The sequence below is a fragment of the Piliocolobus tephrosceles genome, chromosome 2 (genome assembly GCF_002776525.5).
Source record: "Piliocolobus tephrosceles isolate RC106 chromosome 2, ASM277652v3, whole genome shotgun sequence".
NCBI lineage: Eukaryota > Metazoa > Chordata > Mammalia > Primates > Cercopithecidae > Piliocolobus > Piliocolobus tephrosceles.
Window position 1 is genome coordinate 136,333,899 of NC_045435.1, and position 16,447 is coordinate 136,350,345.

The window sequence follows — 16,447 nt, forward strand, 5'->3', positions numbered from 1 at the left end:
CTTGGGATTGAAATTAAACTTCTATGGAACAAGGTTATTATATTTTAAAAATTAAGAGCATATGCAACGTTCTCCCCTCCTCCCCGAGATGGAATCTTGCTCTCTCACCCACGCTGGAGTGCAGTGGTGCAATCTCGGCTCACTGCAGCCTCTGCCTCCTGAGTTTAAGCAATTCTCCTGCCTCAGCCCGGCTAATTTTTGTATTTTTAGTAGAGATGGGATTTCACCATGTTGGCCAGGCTGGTATGCAACTAGCTAGTCTCGAACTCCTGACCTCGTGATCCGCCTACCTTGGCCTCCCAAAGTGCTGGAATCACAGGCATGAGCCACCGCGCCCAGTGGATCACAGGCAATGCTTTAAGTTTCAATGTAGTCAACAAACCCTGCTCACTGTAATAGATTTTTTAAAAGACACACTGATGGATGAAGATTCGTCTTTAAAAAAGCACACTTTATTTTTTTTTATTTTTTGAGACGGAGTCTCGCTCTGTCACCCAGGCTGGAGTGCTGTGGCCGGATCTCAGCTCACTGCAAGCTCCGCCTCCTGGGTTCACGCCATTCTCCTGCCTCAGCCTCCCGGGTAGCTGGGACTACAGGCGCCGCCACCTCACCTGGCTAGTTTTTTGTAGTTTTTAGTAGAGACGGGGTTTCACTGCGTTAGCCAGGGTGGTCTGGATCTCCTGACCTCGTGATCCGCCCGTCTTTGGCCTCCCAAAGTGCTGGGATTACAGGCTTGAGCCACCGCACCCGGCCAAAAGCACACATTTTTAAAAGCAAAAACATCTAGTGAGATCATTACAGCATACTGTTTTAGGATTCACAGGAATATTGCTATTATTACATGGAATGATTCTATAACTAAAGAGCTGACCATTTTGTCAGGATTCAATTCATAATAAAAGAAAAATAAAGACTTTATATCTGGTTTACTTAACTCACAATATCTACAATATTCAATGATCCTCTCCAGTAATTAGACAAAAACAAAGCTATTTCCATTGCAAAGACACTTTAATGAAGACAAGCAACTTATTTCATCCCTAATGAGTACTTTCATTTAGTATCCCTTTAACCTCTTACAGGAAAGTTTAAATGAGATCAGTCAGAGCAGTGATGGTTTCCTAAAGTGTTGCTTAATTTGCATATTAATTTACTATAATCATAAAGTTAAATCAAGAGCCATGAAACCAAATGGATCATTAATCCAACCCCACCCAAATTCATCATGTGCATGAATTTAGTATATTCTAACTAATGCCTATGTATGCAATGATAATTTCAATTCTTACTATTCCTTCGCATCAGAATATATTTCTCAAGTTCAATTAAAATGGCAGCTTGTGAATTTTACTTCTATTGCTGACATCTGTCTTTTTTCATTTCTCATTTGAAAAGAATAAAACTTTCATAACTCATATGGTTTTTGGATATTAACTAGTTTGTCTTCTCTTATTCAATGTTCCCAAACTAGTGAGTTAACACTTGAGACAGACCTAAGAGTTACTTGTACTTGGAAGAAATACTCAGGAAACTAAAATCTTCCTCAAAGTTCTTCCTAAGTTATCCATCCAGCCACTCATCTCCCAATTGTTGATGGCCGTCATGATGCTCACATATACCACTTCTTCCATAAGTGTTACCTCCTTTCTTCATCAACTCTCTTTCTTCTATTAAGATTAATATGACATGTTTATTGAAAGTGGGATGATGATGTTCACTGCACATGTGATCTTACTGACATCACAGTCAAATCCAAAATTTCAAAGTATTGCACAAGAGACTTACTGTAGTATTACTATTATGACCAAAACATAAAACGTGGTTATCATTAAAGGATCTGTCTTACTACTCACTGTGCACTCATTATGTTCCTAATATTGCGTAGGATATTCTAGAAAGATTAGAAAAATGTTTTGCCCTAAAGAATCTTTTGTCTCTTTACAATAATAGTAGTAAGTTATTATGATATTCGTTAGAGGAAAAATGAGCACCAAAATTTAAATCATCATACCAGTACCTTACCAACTTTGGCAAAGAACAGTAAGTCTCTTTGAGTGTTTTTACATACACAGGTGTTAAAATCTTCAAAATGGCTCTGGCCTAGGTAGACAAATAAACACTCCTAAGTAAAACTTAGTTTGTTTTGTATTAATAAAATCTGTACCTAGACCTCTCACGTAAGACACATATGATCAACTGTGATTTCTGAGAGAAGTAGGCCTGGAATTTATCTCTCTCTTTTTATTTTTATTTTTTTGAGACGGAGTTTCACTCTGCTGCCCAGGCTGGAGTACAGTGGCGTGATCTCGGCTCACTGCAACCTCTGCCGCCCAAGCTCAAACAATTCTCCTGCCTCAGCCTCTCGAGCAGCTGGGATTACAGGTGACTGCCACTGCGCCCGGCTAATTTTTTGGGGGGGGGGTTTCACCATGTTGGCCAGGCTGGTTTTGAACTCCTGACCTCGTGACCCACCCGCCTCAGTCTCCCAAAGTGCTAGGGTTACAGGCGTGAGCCACCATACCCAGCCAGCCTGGAATTTTTCTTAATAGTCAATATATCTCAGAAAAAAATCTACATTTGAGGAATTCATATAAGAAATACACTAGAGGCGTTAAAATAGGTTAAATCACTCAGTTGGACCATCATCCAACTAGAACCTAATTTGACCCATTTATATTACTCTCTGGCAGGTACACATGGGATTTTGTGAAGATGGGACACAGAGTGTACACCTACCCTAAGACACTTGGTTTAAATATTAAGTTTGAATTCTGTAGAAATACTGGCTGACTAAACAAAGTTTGAAGAAAGATAGTCCTAGATTTAAATTTTTCTTTAATAAATAATTAACTATGACAGAAATGCAATATATGCAAAATTGCTAAATCTACACAAATAAACAACAAAATACCTAAAAACCAACCAGGATTGACAATCTCTACAAATATATCAATACAGCAAACACTCCATGCTTAGGGTTTTCCTAAATTCCTCAGCTCAGACCTCCACTTCCAGTATTCTCTTTCTTGCTTTCAAGAAATATCAAACAACCAATCCCTCCTTTATGCCAATTTTAATATACAATACTCAAAATAATAGTTGACAAAAAGTCATCGTTTAAAAACTAGTCATTTTGCATTTATCTGATTATCATTTGTCTCCTGAAAGACAATAATGTCTCTCTTTCTCTCCCACCCACTTTCTTAAACTCTTGGTTTCTGTAGATAAATTAAATCTCTGGACAATTAGTACCTTGAAACAAAGTTGTCAAAGTTACTCTAGTCAAGGATGACTCCAGCTCAAGGGTTCAGACTTAAGATAATTCTTTTAAATCTCAAGTGAAGAGAAGAATACCTTCCCCTTCTCTTTCCTAGAGGCACTTCCTGCTATAAAAGAACAGGCAACCCCATCAGGTGAATAAGATACCTGGTTAGTCAAATTATTGCTTTATTACTTACATACTGTCAACAATCCTTTGACCAACAAGGATGAATCTTAAAGAAAATGCTCAGCCAAAAAAAAAAAAAAAGAAAAAAGAAAAAAAGAGACACAAAAGACACAAGTCCATTTATCTGAAGTTCAAAAATAGGCAAAACTAAATTGTATTGTTTAGCAATGCACACAGAGTTTATCACCTAGGAGAAAAAGGAAGGATGTCATCACTATAAAGTCAGGGGGTGGAACAGATTGAGAAACACACCAGGTTGTCTAAGGTGTGGCAACGATCTTGATCTGGGTAACAGTCACATGGGTGTTCATTATACTTTACATTAGATTTATATTTTTCAGGATGTGTCATACTTCATCATAAAAGAAAATTGTTTTAAAAACTGAAACTGAATTATCTTTTCTCCTCTAATGAAATCCTTTGCAGAACTCACTTCTTTGCTGGTTTATAGAACCATTTAAGACTTATTTTCAAATAATATAACTGTACAAGAGTGCTGCCTTCCAACAGTTCCGTACTCACTTCATTTCTGATGTGGGTTACATAAATAAGATGTATAATAATTTACTTTAATAATAAACCTTCCAGGCTGGGCATGGTGGCTCACGCCTGTAATCTCAGCACTTTGGGAGGCCGAGGCAGGCAGATCACGATGTCAGGAGATTGAGACCATCCTGGCTAACAAGATGAAAACCCGTCTCTACTAAAAACACAAAAATTAGCTGGGTACGGTGGTGGGTGCCTGTAGTCCCAGCTACTCGGGAGGCTGAGGCATGAGAATGGCGTGAACCCAGGAGGCGGAGCTTGCAGTGAGCTGAGATCGCACCACTGCACTCCAGCTTGGGCGACAGAGCGAGACTTCATCAAAATAAATAAGTAAATATAATAATAATAATAAACCTTCTTAAACAAGGTATAGTCTACAGGTGGTACTGGTATTTTAAGAACAGGCATCAAATAATAAACAGGTGGTGCGCACGGTGGTCACAAGTGAGTTTCCAGTTATGATCCTTTTCTCCAACTCCTTATGGCCTGTGTTCTCCTTAAGACAAATTTGGTCAGCAACGAACAATAATTTAAGCTGTGGATATACTAGAATTTTGAAAAATCACACTACACTCATATTAATTTTTTTAACAGTGTGGGCAACAACACAAAATTTTACCTTCAACACTAGTATTTGCATATATATGTATACCTTATATGTTACAACATTATCTATCTATTGCAGGGGTCGGGGGACAGAAAGTGAAACAAAGCACCAATATTTAAAGTTCAAAACAATTCATTTGAAGGATTTTATAGGTTGGAGGGGCTGCTAGATATCACTAAAGAATACCACACTGGGGAGAAAAGTCTTTAATTACTTGAGAGTAGCTAATAAACCTGTAAGGCATGAAAAAAAAAAAACCGCAAAAGAAATATTATTAACTTGGTTATCAACTAATCATTAATACTTTAACACACTTTACTCATATCAACAAAATTCTTTTAAATATGTCTTTATGCAGTAACATTTCCCTTTTAATAGGAATGAGCAAACAAGGTAAAAAAGAAGAAAGTTTTAAAACTTACACTGCTAATTTATGGAGATTACAGACAACCAGTACACATAATTTTTTAAATAATCAATTCCAAATAAGTAAAGCTTCACACAAAAGCTCTATTTGCTTCCATATCTAAGCCTGAATTGTCAACATTTACAATATTGTCAATTTAAACTGAGTGGTAGAAAGTAACTTCCCCTCATCTTCTGAAGTAACAATTTCAAACAACTTTTCAAAATACTCCCTTCTACAGCAAACATAGGTGCAAAGAAAATGGAAAAGAATCTAGCCAAGCTATAAATGTATCACCTTTGAAAAAGTATTATCCTTCTGCTCCTTAGCTTCTTAGAAAATAGACAGGTGGCCAACATATACTCTAAAAATCCTGTGGGTTATAGAATTCTGAGTCTACTCTGAAAGTTCAGCTCTCCATCTCCCAATTCCCTTAACTGGCATGGCTTAAGACTTCCAATCTCATTACTATGAACTTTTTACAGACAAAATAAATCTAAATAATAATATTCAGTTGGATTTGATCTTTTCCTCTCATTCATTAAGCTACTCTCTTCGAAGTTTCTGAAAATCCCATGGTAATTGAAGGTTAAAAGTCTTAAAACCATCAACTCATCTCTTTGCTCCATCATAACAATCAAAGTAATCAGCTATTACCCAACTAGTAAGCTTAGTTAGCTACAGCCCGGATTGTGAAGAGGTATTTTGATAGACCAGCATTTTAAGACTTAATTTGGGGCACCTGATAAAAAAACATAAATTAAACAGAGGACACTTTTAGTTAAGCTGGCCCTGGAGGCAGAGGGTGTAGTAAGAACAGACTTTGGAGTCAGGCAGACCTGTATCCTTCAATTCTTGTGGGAAATACTGAATTGAATTATCTTTTGTCTACGGAAATAAAAGACATTACCTCATCTCCTCAATTCTAAGATGTCACTGGATTGCAAAACACTGTAAAAACTAAGCATCTCCTCATTTAGAACAAACATTAAAGTTATCCTGCAACATTAAGTTCCACAGAAAGAAAAGAACAGACACAGTTGAGAGTGGTCGATTAGTGCCAATAGTCACAATTTTTTAGAGATTCGTTTGTCTACATGTAATAGTACAATCTTGAACAACACAAAGAGGATTCACTAATTCATGTACACTTTATATTCCAAAACATGTTTAGATGTTTTTCATTTGAAACTATGAAAGCATTTTTCCAAAGACATAAAATTCTAAATAGTGGTTAGATTTCCTAGCAAGCCTACAAATGCAGATTAATGTATATTTACCTAAATATGCGAGCCTCTGGGGCAACTGATCCTATCTCCCCCAGCACTAATCCTCACCTCCTAATATATTCCACTTTAAAAACAAACAAAAAACCCTACAGTATTACCACTTTCTATCAATTTCTAAATTCCCGGAAATTACTCCTTGTCAGAAGTAGGTAAGAAGAGGACAACAGAAGCCTTCTCAGAAGAGTTACTGGTTTAAATACAAAAAGCATCCACCAAAATCAGGTACATAGACGGTTGAAGACAGAGTAGCAGGTTAACCATTTACATGTTTTCCCCTTTCAACAGCATTAATTTGGCCAATATAGTGTATCTGTGGGTCCTATATTATTTGGAAATGTTTTTCTTTTTTCCTATTGCAGGGATTTACAGAAGCCACTTTTGCAATCACACTAAAGCTAAACCATTACCTCTGGATGAAAGATGGCAGAGACAACAGGCTGACCTATAAAAGTCTTCTAATAATTCAAGGAATTTAGGAGTTTCACATGAATTACACCTAATAAAACCAACATCAACATCAATATCCATCTATCCACTTCAGAGTTTCTTCCGAGACACCAGATTCAGCAAAATCAAGTCATTTAACAGATGTAGAACTAATGCACTGATTTACAACGCACTCAGGTAAGCTGCTAACCAAAACCTGGAATGATGGAATCTAATCCTAACTTCAGTCTGAGGATACTAAAACAGCATTTATATACATATGTTCAAATAATACAGAAAACAAACACTATGCAGAAATAAATCCTCTTTATCATGGCATTGGGGAACAAAGATAGTAACCAATGTCTGTCTACAAGCAGGATTTAAAAGTAGTAATGGATAGAAAGATACGCTAAAGGAAAATATTAATTGTAGAATCTAGTTGGTGAGCGTATATGAGTGTTCACTATAAAATTCAACTTTCTTGTATATTTGAAAATGTTAGTAATAGTTTAGCAATAGGTCTGTTGAATTTATAAGCCAACTGCAGTATTTTCACTCCCTAAGATCATTAAGTTTTAAAAGTAAACAAATTGAGGGGAAAAACATGATTTGGTCACTTGAGAATAATATTAACCTTTCCATCCTTCATTTCTGAGAGCATGTGTGCACAATGAATACTAAGATATAACAATAAACATAAATGTCAACATTTTCTCAAACTTATTAAGAGTACAAAAATTGATTAGGTACAGAAGGGCTAGTTAGCCCATATTTATTAACAACAGGGTCAGAGATTATGATGTAATTCCTTATATTGAGTTTCTAATGTTTATAACTAACGTTGTCTTTATGCAAACTATTCATGGCAGTTAAGGGGCATGTAGTCTTACCAAGTTTTAAGATACGAAAACCCTAAAAGGGGAAGAAAAAGTCCCAAGGGCATTCATGACAGACCCAACTACCCTAGGGACTATACTTCATGAAATCCATGATTACTACCTATGGAAGCCATCACGCTCAACCGAAATGGAAGTAGTACCAATCTTATCATAAATTCATACAATTTAATTGCCAATGAAATCAGTAATCAGTAACAGTAATACCTGGTCTGAAGTGCAGCTGGACTGCTGATGCTAATGATCCCACAGTCAAAGTGACTTTTTAAGATTTGGGGACGTTTGTGTTCTAAAACTGGTTTTGCTACCAATTTGTCCTCTTCAGAACTGAGGTCAACCGCCTCTTTTTATCATCTGCAAAGTGAAGGAAAACATGGAGACCTCAAAGTACAGGAAGTAGTCCCCAACTTACAACAGCTTATGTTCCAAAGGTTTATCACTCCTTTGAAAACATATCTATACTAATTAACCAATTCATACCATAGTTTCTTTGGAAAAATTGCATTCTAAGCTCCAACCCCAAATTGCAACTTTCTGCCCAGCAAAAAGGCATCTGCTGCATTTTTGCTAACTACAGCCAAAACCTAAGGCTCAGAGAATTCTCTCTAGGGAGAACCCACTTTATAACCTGCGTTGGCAGGAAAAAAAGACAGCTCTCACATAGGGAACTTCATTGCTTCTATGGGAAAGGCTACCACAATTTAACAAGATAATGGATAAGGAAAAGGTATCTGGCTATAATAAAGTAAAAGTATTATCAGTTACAATAAAAATATGTAGAAAACGCATTTTGCTCCAGATAAAACGGTATAGTTAAGTACTGTTAAAGTGGTTGATTAATCAAATGTTTGGCAAGTACAGAAAACATATTTCCAAACTGCTTCCTCCTATCTGTTCAACTCAGCTGATAAGGGAGGCATTACTAAAGTGAAGTCAAATTGTTACCAAAAATGTTGTTAAATTCTAAAGTGCAGTGTATTTCAATAAATAAATCACACACCACCCCTCACGACAACTGGTAAGATATATAAAATAACTTGGGCGACAAATTTAAAAAACAAGTATAACTCTGTGGTGAGAAGTCATTTTCAGCAGCTACCTTGAGTCTTTTACACAATTTAAGAACTACTGTAAAATTTAAAGAAATAGCTCACAGGGAAAGTAAACCCTTCACTTAAAACGACTTTCAGAAATGAAACCAGTGATAGAGATATGGAAAAAGAGGTCAGGGAAGGTATGAGCAGGCCAGAATAAATTGGTTTGTGGACGCACAGCCTGAGAGTAACATTTAAATATTATTAAAGGTCTGGGTCATTGCTATATGATATGATGGTGATCTAAGCAACTCCCAAACTAGAAACACTAGAGTGTTCACCTACAGACCAGTTGAAGTGTTGCGACTATTAGCAGCTATAGAAGAAAACTAAATATTTAAAAGCCCAAAAAAGCTTTAAAAAGCCCAAAGTAATAATGGCAGGCAATCTACACATCCCCCTCCTTTTAACCTTTTCAGAAAGAATGACTGTAAGAATTAGGTAAGAATGAATGAGATGCCTAACTACTTGAGATCTTCAAAAGACAGAAAAAAAAAACAAAAAGTAAACAAGGTATTTTTTTTTTGTCTGAAACCTGATTCTCTCATTAAGTCACCTGAATTAGACGTTAGATTCATATTGACAAATCTCCATTCATGGTAAGGCATAGGGACATTCCATTATTCTGTAAATCTCCTTACTACTAAGCAGGATTATCTAACATTATGAATATAAACATTTAATTAAGAATAAATGTCAATATTAAAACTATACGCAGAATACCTAAAGTAGCTCTTTAAAACAGATATATATACTTTCAAATGGTACAAATTTAGCTAAATGATAATGTGTCAGAAATACGTTTTCATATATTAAAAAAATGAAGCAAAAATATTTTCTTTTTTGAGACGGAATTTCGCTCTTTCTTGCCCAGGCTGGAGTGCAGTGGCGCCATCTCGGCTCACTGCAACCTCCGCCTCCCGGGTTCGAGCGATTCTCCTGCCTCAGCCTCCCGAGTAGCTGGGATTACAGGCACCTGCGCCACGCCTGGCTAATTTTCCTACTTTTAGTAGCGGGGGGGGGGGGGGGGGGGGGGGGGGGGGCGTTCGCCATGTTGGCCAGGCTGGTCTCGAACTCCTGACCTCAGGTGATGCGCTCGCCTTGGCCTCCTGGATTGCTGGGATTACAGGCGTGAGCCACTGCGCCCAGCCAAACATATTTTCATGTGCATGAAAAAGAGTTATGCTCTCCAAGTATATTGTTGAAACTGGAAAAAGAAAACTTTTAATTCTTGACTACACTAAAAAAAAAGTTAAAATTAAAATTAAAAATAAAAAAATTAACCACTTTATCTGTTGAGCAACCCAATAAGGCTTTTCATTACTGCATTACTCAATTTTAGTGGGGATCTTTGGCTGACTTGATGCAGATTTCTAATCTTAAAGAAAAAAGACAAAACTCTCATCATTAGTTGTGAATTTTTCTGCAATCTTTAATTTCAGCCCCAGTGTTACTATTAAACAGTACTTAGCCTTCTATTTTTAAAAATGTTACTATGGAAATATTCACAATTTTGTTACCTGAAATGTTTGGTCAACAATGCATTTCTGCTATTTTAATCTGAAAAGAGAACTTTCTCTTTTCATATTGCCCAGTAAATACTAGCTTTCATTTTCTGGTTCCAATTTCATTTTTATCTAATTTGGCTAAGTGTTTCAAAATAAGACCACCTAATATTGTGTCAATAAGCCTTCACGACTATTCTTAGGCTCATAAACAGTCCACAGTAACATATTTTCTTCTGTGATTGCACGTTAACAAAAAGGTTATTTTTTTTAAACTAGTGTTAGAAAACAAAATCAAAACTTCTAAAATGTAATGAAAACATTTCATGGAAGATTGTCACAGTAATTAACTGATCTAAATTGAATTGCCCATGAGTGGGCCCCTCTGGTGTTCAATAGATGCTGCAGTATCAATTTTTCTCACCTTAACAGCACAACTTAAATCTGGTATATTACTATACAGGTAAGTCACCCCCCGCCCCCGAACATTTATTATCTATATAGTTAGTAACTCTCAAAAAAGATTCTCTCTCTTTGTATTTCAAATGGTAAAACAAATATCCTGAAATTTAATTAGGTCTAACCGTGAGGAAGTAAGATTAACTCAAGGCTGACAGGTCAACAAGATACACCAGTTTAAAAGGCATACTCTCGGGGAAAAATCCTAACTCAGGGGGAAAAATCCTAACTCGAGTTGGGCAAGTTGTGAAAAAAAGTTAAAGCCATCTTCTCATCTAGATAATTCACAGACCAACGTAGTGTCTAAGTTAGCTAGTGCTGTTAAGAGTGGGGTTATGTGCAACTTCGATATTATAATCTAGGACTCCCATCACTGTGGTAGTGTTTGCTCTTATCCACAAACCTTCCTGCAGACCAATAAAGGAATTAATGTAATGCTTTCAGATGTTGTGCATTACACACTAAGGGTGACAGCAGCTAAGAGAGTAAGGATCTTGTTCTAAAAAGCAACCCAAGACGATAGTGGAACAGTAAGCAGCTGAGTGCACTTAAGAGCTCTGAAAAAAGCCACTCTTTGAAATACCTAATGATAAATAAATAAGAGTAGCTAGCTTTCAGATCACTTTCAGGGATATTATTTCCTTCCCTCCAACACGCCACTCACTCTCCTTTTCCCTTCTCGTATGAGAGCAAAAAAAGAAATAGTGAAAGCGTAAAACTGCCAAGGGTGAGCAGCCGGGGTTCCAGCACATCTGGACCCACCTCCGGCGGCAACAGGGCAGCCCCCTGGCCAATTCCGTCCGAACTAGCAAAAACGCGCCCGCAAAAATGAAAGAACGCGAAAGCAGCGGGCGAGGAGGGCGGGGAATCCGCGAGAGTCCGCGGAGGAGCTACCTGCCGGCTCCTGGCGTGGCGGGTCCGGACTCAGCGACTAAAGCCGGCTGCGAGGGGCTCACCCACACTCCTGGCAGTCGTCGCACTAGCCCGGCCGAGGGTCAAGGTTTCGCTCCCGAACCCCGACGCCCCGCCTCAGGCTGCTCAGGGCAAACTTCGCCCACGGGCAGGAGGCGCGCCCGCAGCTCCCGGACCCGCGCCGGCCTCAGGCAGGACGCAAGCGGGGCTCGGCGGCGTCGCGGGGCCAAGTCGAGGAGAGCCGCGGCGGACAGAGGAACGGGTCCCGGTTTCCCGCGGGCCGCGGGCGGGGGAGGGGCGGCGGGGCACTTACCACGGGTCGAACTCGTGGATGATGCTTTCGAAGCGGATGACGGCGAAGAGGCGGGAGCTGAAGCCAGCAAGCCAGGCCAGGAAGAGGATGGTGAAGGAGAGCAGCGACTGCCACCCAGCCGGCTGCGACAGCCCCCCGGACAGCCCCGCGGGGGCCGGCTTCGGCGGCGCCGCGCCGCCAGCCTTGTGCGCGCACTGGGCCCCGGGCCCGTGGTGGCCGTGCCGGCTGTTCCCCAGGGCCATGAGGCCACTCCACGGGGACGAGTTGAGGGACGACTTATGCTTGCTCTCCGGGGCCGAGGGCTCCGCCATGTTGTGCCCCGGCGGCGGGTCTAGCTCTCCTCCTCCGCCGCCGCCGCCTGGTGCGAGGGGTGCTGGGCGGGGACCCGGAGGAGGAGGAGGAGGAGGAGGAAGAAAAAGGAGGAGGAGGGAAGAGCTCTGCGCGCTCCCGCCCTCAGCGCCGCGAGGCCGGGGGCCTGGGGGTGGAGGAAGCGGCGGCGGGGAGTCTCCGCCTCAGCAGCGGCCGCGAACGCCGCTCTCTCAACCGAGATTGCCCCTGCGCCCCACTAGCCATCCGTATCCCCAGTGCAGCTGCGGCGGCGGCGAAAGCCGACGGGACGAGGGCGCCAGAGAAGCAGCAGCAGACGGAGGCGGCACCACGGCTCTAAGAAGCAATGACATTCCCTCTCTCGCCCGCCGCCCGCCCAGCCGAGAGGAGCAGGGGGAGGAGCCCCCTGGAGTCCAGGCGGAGCTCAAGCAACCTCTGACTCCGCCCCCGGCCCGACAGGAACTGGCCCCTCCGCCTGTCACAAAGCGACAGGTCCGTTAGGGGGCGGGCCCAGAACGGCGGCGCCCACCAATAGAGGCACGAGCTAGGGCGGTGCTCGACCCAACCGTCTCCCCCTTCCCCTCCCCCTCCCGGCCTCGCGCCCATTCGCCCGGAGCGGCCGAGCTGCGCGGCTACGGCTTCATTGTCAGTTGAAAGACGCGGTTTCGCGCGCCTGTGCGATCGGCGAGGAAGGGTACTAGGCGGCTCCGCTAGGTTCATGGAGCAGAGCTGGGCCGAGGGGCGGGAACTACGGAGCGGCCTCGGTGAAACTCGGCTTAAAGGACGCTGAGAACGCCGCACCGACCAGCAGGACGCTCGCGGGCTCTCCGCGGTCGTGACTTTTAACCCGCTTTGCGCGGAGCCCCCACCACGTGACGGACGCGCAGGCGCATTACCATAGCCCTCGGCGCGTGGGTCTGGCCGAGGGGCTCTGCCGCCCGCGGCACTCTTTGCCTGGCGCTGCGAGTGAGCCCGCGGTGGCAGTGATATGGCCTGCCCTGCTCCCTGTACTCCACGTCCCGCCTCCGGCTTCTGCGGCCGCGGGAATCCGAGAATGTGAGCGAAGACAAGTTTTCCGGCACCGGAAACTGGTTGGAGCCGGCAAGCGCGCCCCTAGCTCCGGCAGGCAAAATGCGACCTTCTCTCGCCCTTTGTCGTTTGTACTCCGTATTGCAAAAGAACTGTATGTTCACTGGAAATATGGGAAAATGCAGAAATGCATTAACGGCTGCATACATTCCGTCGAATGAGTGAAACTAACTTACCCTGGACGTTAAGCTGTTTCCAGTTCTCACTTTACTAAATAACAACAGAACGAAGATTCTCGTGCACGAATTTCTGCACGTCTACCTTGTATTTTTATACCTTCCATTCCTTTCCCCACGTCCCTCCTCATCCGCTAAAATAAAGTATTACCAGATAAATTGAGGGCAAAATGAGCTTAAACTAAGTGAGGTAGTGGGGAGACTTGAATTGCTCTGATATAAACCCCATAGAAAGTACGGAGCTTTCAGCGTAATCGGTGCTCAGTAAATACTTGTTCATGTCAATTCACCGCCAATTGTACATTTTATTAGGTAAGTCACATCTGGATATTAACGGGCATATTAGTGTAAAACTATAAAGGCCCTGAATTATTTTCTTAAATCGTGTTTCAATATTAATAGAGGTCTTTTCAAAATGTTAGATAAATGAACTAGTTATTTTGAGGTAGCTCTTTGAAAGTAAGGCAACTCCAGCTACCCTGTTAACCTGCTAAGTGGTTACGTTTTGTCTTGTTTCCTTAAAAAAACCGTAAATAGTCTTATTAAGGAAAGAATGAAAAGGTTTCCAGAAATAGATTTTCCCACCAACAATTTAATAGTCGACATTTATTGAACATCTACATTTTAAGGAGAATTAGGATAAAATATTAACTGCCTCTGTTACACAGAGTAAGAGGACATGCTTTTCCTTGTAGCCCAAACGGTGATGCTGAAATGACAGCAAAGGATTTTTGTCTGTGTTCCCTGAACCAAAGTTTTATCAGCCTGAAATAAAATTTGTGTTTTAATTTGTTTGGATATTTCTATTTTATTGTCTTTGTGTATCTATTCCCTATTAAGTTCTACGTTATCTTCTTTTGCTTCCTCTTTTGGCTGTTTAATGGCCCTAGGCCTGGTCTGAAAAGTGACAAGGCTTAGTTCTAGTCTAAGTCTTCAAGGCTAAGTTCTAGTCTATGGTTGCTTACTAGGCATGTAGCATTGGACATGTCTCCTGCATGGGTTGCCCTTTCTGCTGTTAAAGTCAGTTGTTAATATTAAAAAAGCTTATCTGAAAGCATTTTAGGAAATTGTTAAGGAACGTGCAAATACAAGGTAGTGGTAAAGGTAAAAAATATGAAAACCCTTTGATTTTTGATCTTCATTTATTCACTCATTCATTCAGCAAGTATATATTGAACTCCTTTATGCCAACCACTGTGAGTGAACTGGGATGCATTGGGATTCAGTTAGGAACAGGAGAGACATGGCTCCTACTCTCACAGAGTTCACCAGCCAGCCCTAGGAAGGGAGGTATTAACCAAATCATCACATGGTTCAGGACCAAAATGCAGGGTGACAAACACTGGAGGACAGGCATGTGGGGAATTTGATGTACATGAGAAGGATGACAAATATTACCCTGAGGAAGCAGCACTGGGGGTGATGATGAATGGACTAGGAGAAGGATAATGGAACACGTTATGTAGACAGAGAAACACATGCAAAGGCTTCTCAGTGGGACGGGAGGCATACAAGGAACCCAGAAAAGTGGCTGCAACACAGACAGTGGGACAAGGTGGAGTAGGAGTCAAAGGAATGGTCAGATAGTGTAGGTCCTTTTAAGAGGTGTTTTTTGCTTCATTTTAACTTCAGAATTTTGAGAAGCCATAAAGGGTTTTAAGCAGCATGTGGTGTATTTGAGATAGAAGGAGAGAGTTGATCAGACGTGTGTTTTGAAAAGATTACCAAGGCTGCAATGTGAAAAGCATTTTGGAGAGGAGACCAGTAAGACATCTCATATCTACCTGAGAATTCGGAGGTTACTTTTGTGAGGTATATGCTATTGTGGAACCACTAGAGAACCCATAAAAATAAATTGCAGCATTGTGAATTCGCAATTTCTAGCCTATCAACGTGGAAAAATGGTTTACAGTTTGTGCAAGAAGCTTGAATGAGTTTGCCTCATTGCACTTGAGGTTCTTAATCCTGCTAGGTGCTTGTAACATCCTCCTGAGTTCAAATCTCGCAGGAGTCAGATAGTCAGACACTGTGGGTGCAACATGATGAGCAGAGTGGTGTGGAATCAGAGGCCCAGCTTCCAGGGAAAGGGAGTATTTGAGCTGAAACTTGAGGGATGAGCAGAAGTTCACAAGACACACCAGGAAGAGGGATAGGGGATTCCAAAAAGGAACAAGGAAGTCCTTCAAATTAATACACAAAGTTTAATATTAATGAAGGTGCATTGGGAGATGAAACTGAAAGAGAGCTAAGAACCAGATTATCAAGGACTTGTCTGCCTGGTAAAGGAGTTTAAATATTATTCTGTAAGCAGCTGGGACTCATTGAAACATTTTGAACAACAATAACGTGATCAGACTTGGCTGATGGAAGAAAAAAATGACAGTAGTATGAAAGATGTACTAGAAAGGGTGAGAGTAGAAGGAGATAGATAAGGAAGCATTTACAGAAGTTTAAGCAAGAGAATTAAGTACGATAACTGGGACAGACAGTAGGGCCCGGAGAGGAGAGGACAGATAGGAGAGGTATCAAGAGGGTAGAGTCCAGAAATTGGTGATTGGGGTAAAATAAAAGTCGGGTTTAGGACAAATCTGGAGTTTCTGGTTTGGTTATTTGGATGGAAAGTGATGTCTCAGAAATACGGAGCAAAGGACAAGCAACAGATTTGGAGGGAAGAGAATCAGCTTCGGACATGTGATGTTTTAGGTCCCTGTAGGATACCCAAGAGGAGCTGGGTGACAGACCCTTAAAGAGATGTGATGCTCAGGAGGAAGGGTTTTCTGGGAATAAAGGCTTGGGACTCCATGGCTATGGGTGAAATTTTGCTGGAATCAAAGTTATAGACAAGGAGAGAAGGGTTGAGGATAGAGCCCTAAGGACCTCCCAAATTTAGATGTGCCTATAGGAAGCCCAAGATAGAGCAATCAAAGAGAAAAAAGAACCAGCAGAAAGAG

General features: G+C 41.3%; 1 protein-coding gene across 1 annotated transcript in view; it reads right to left on the reverse strand.

The window, feature by feature from the left end:
* Positions 1 to 12,283, reverse strand: part of STT3B (STT3 oligosaccharyltransferase complex catalytic subunit B) — a 104,607-nt gene extending 92,324 nt beyond the window's left edge. The window contains exon 1 of the mRNA XM_023192293.2: positions 11,905 to 12,283. Within this exon, the coding sequence (XP_023048061.1) occupies positions 11,905 to 12,215 (311 nt within the window). The 5' untranslated portion in view covers positions 12,216 to 12,283. The remainder of the gene's footprint in view (positions 1 to 11,904) is intronic.
* Positions 12,284 to 16,447: the final 4,164 nt, after the last annotated feature.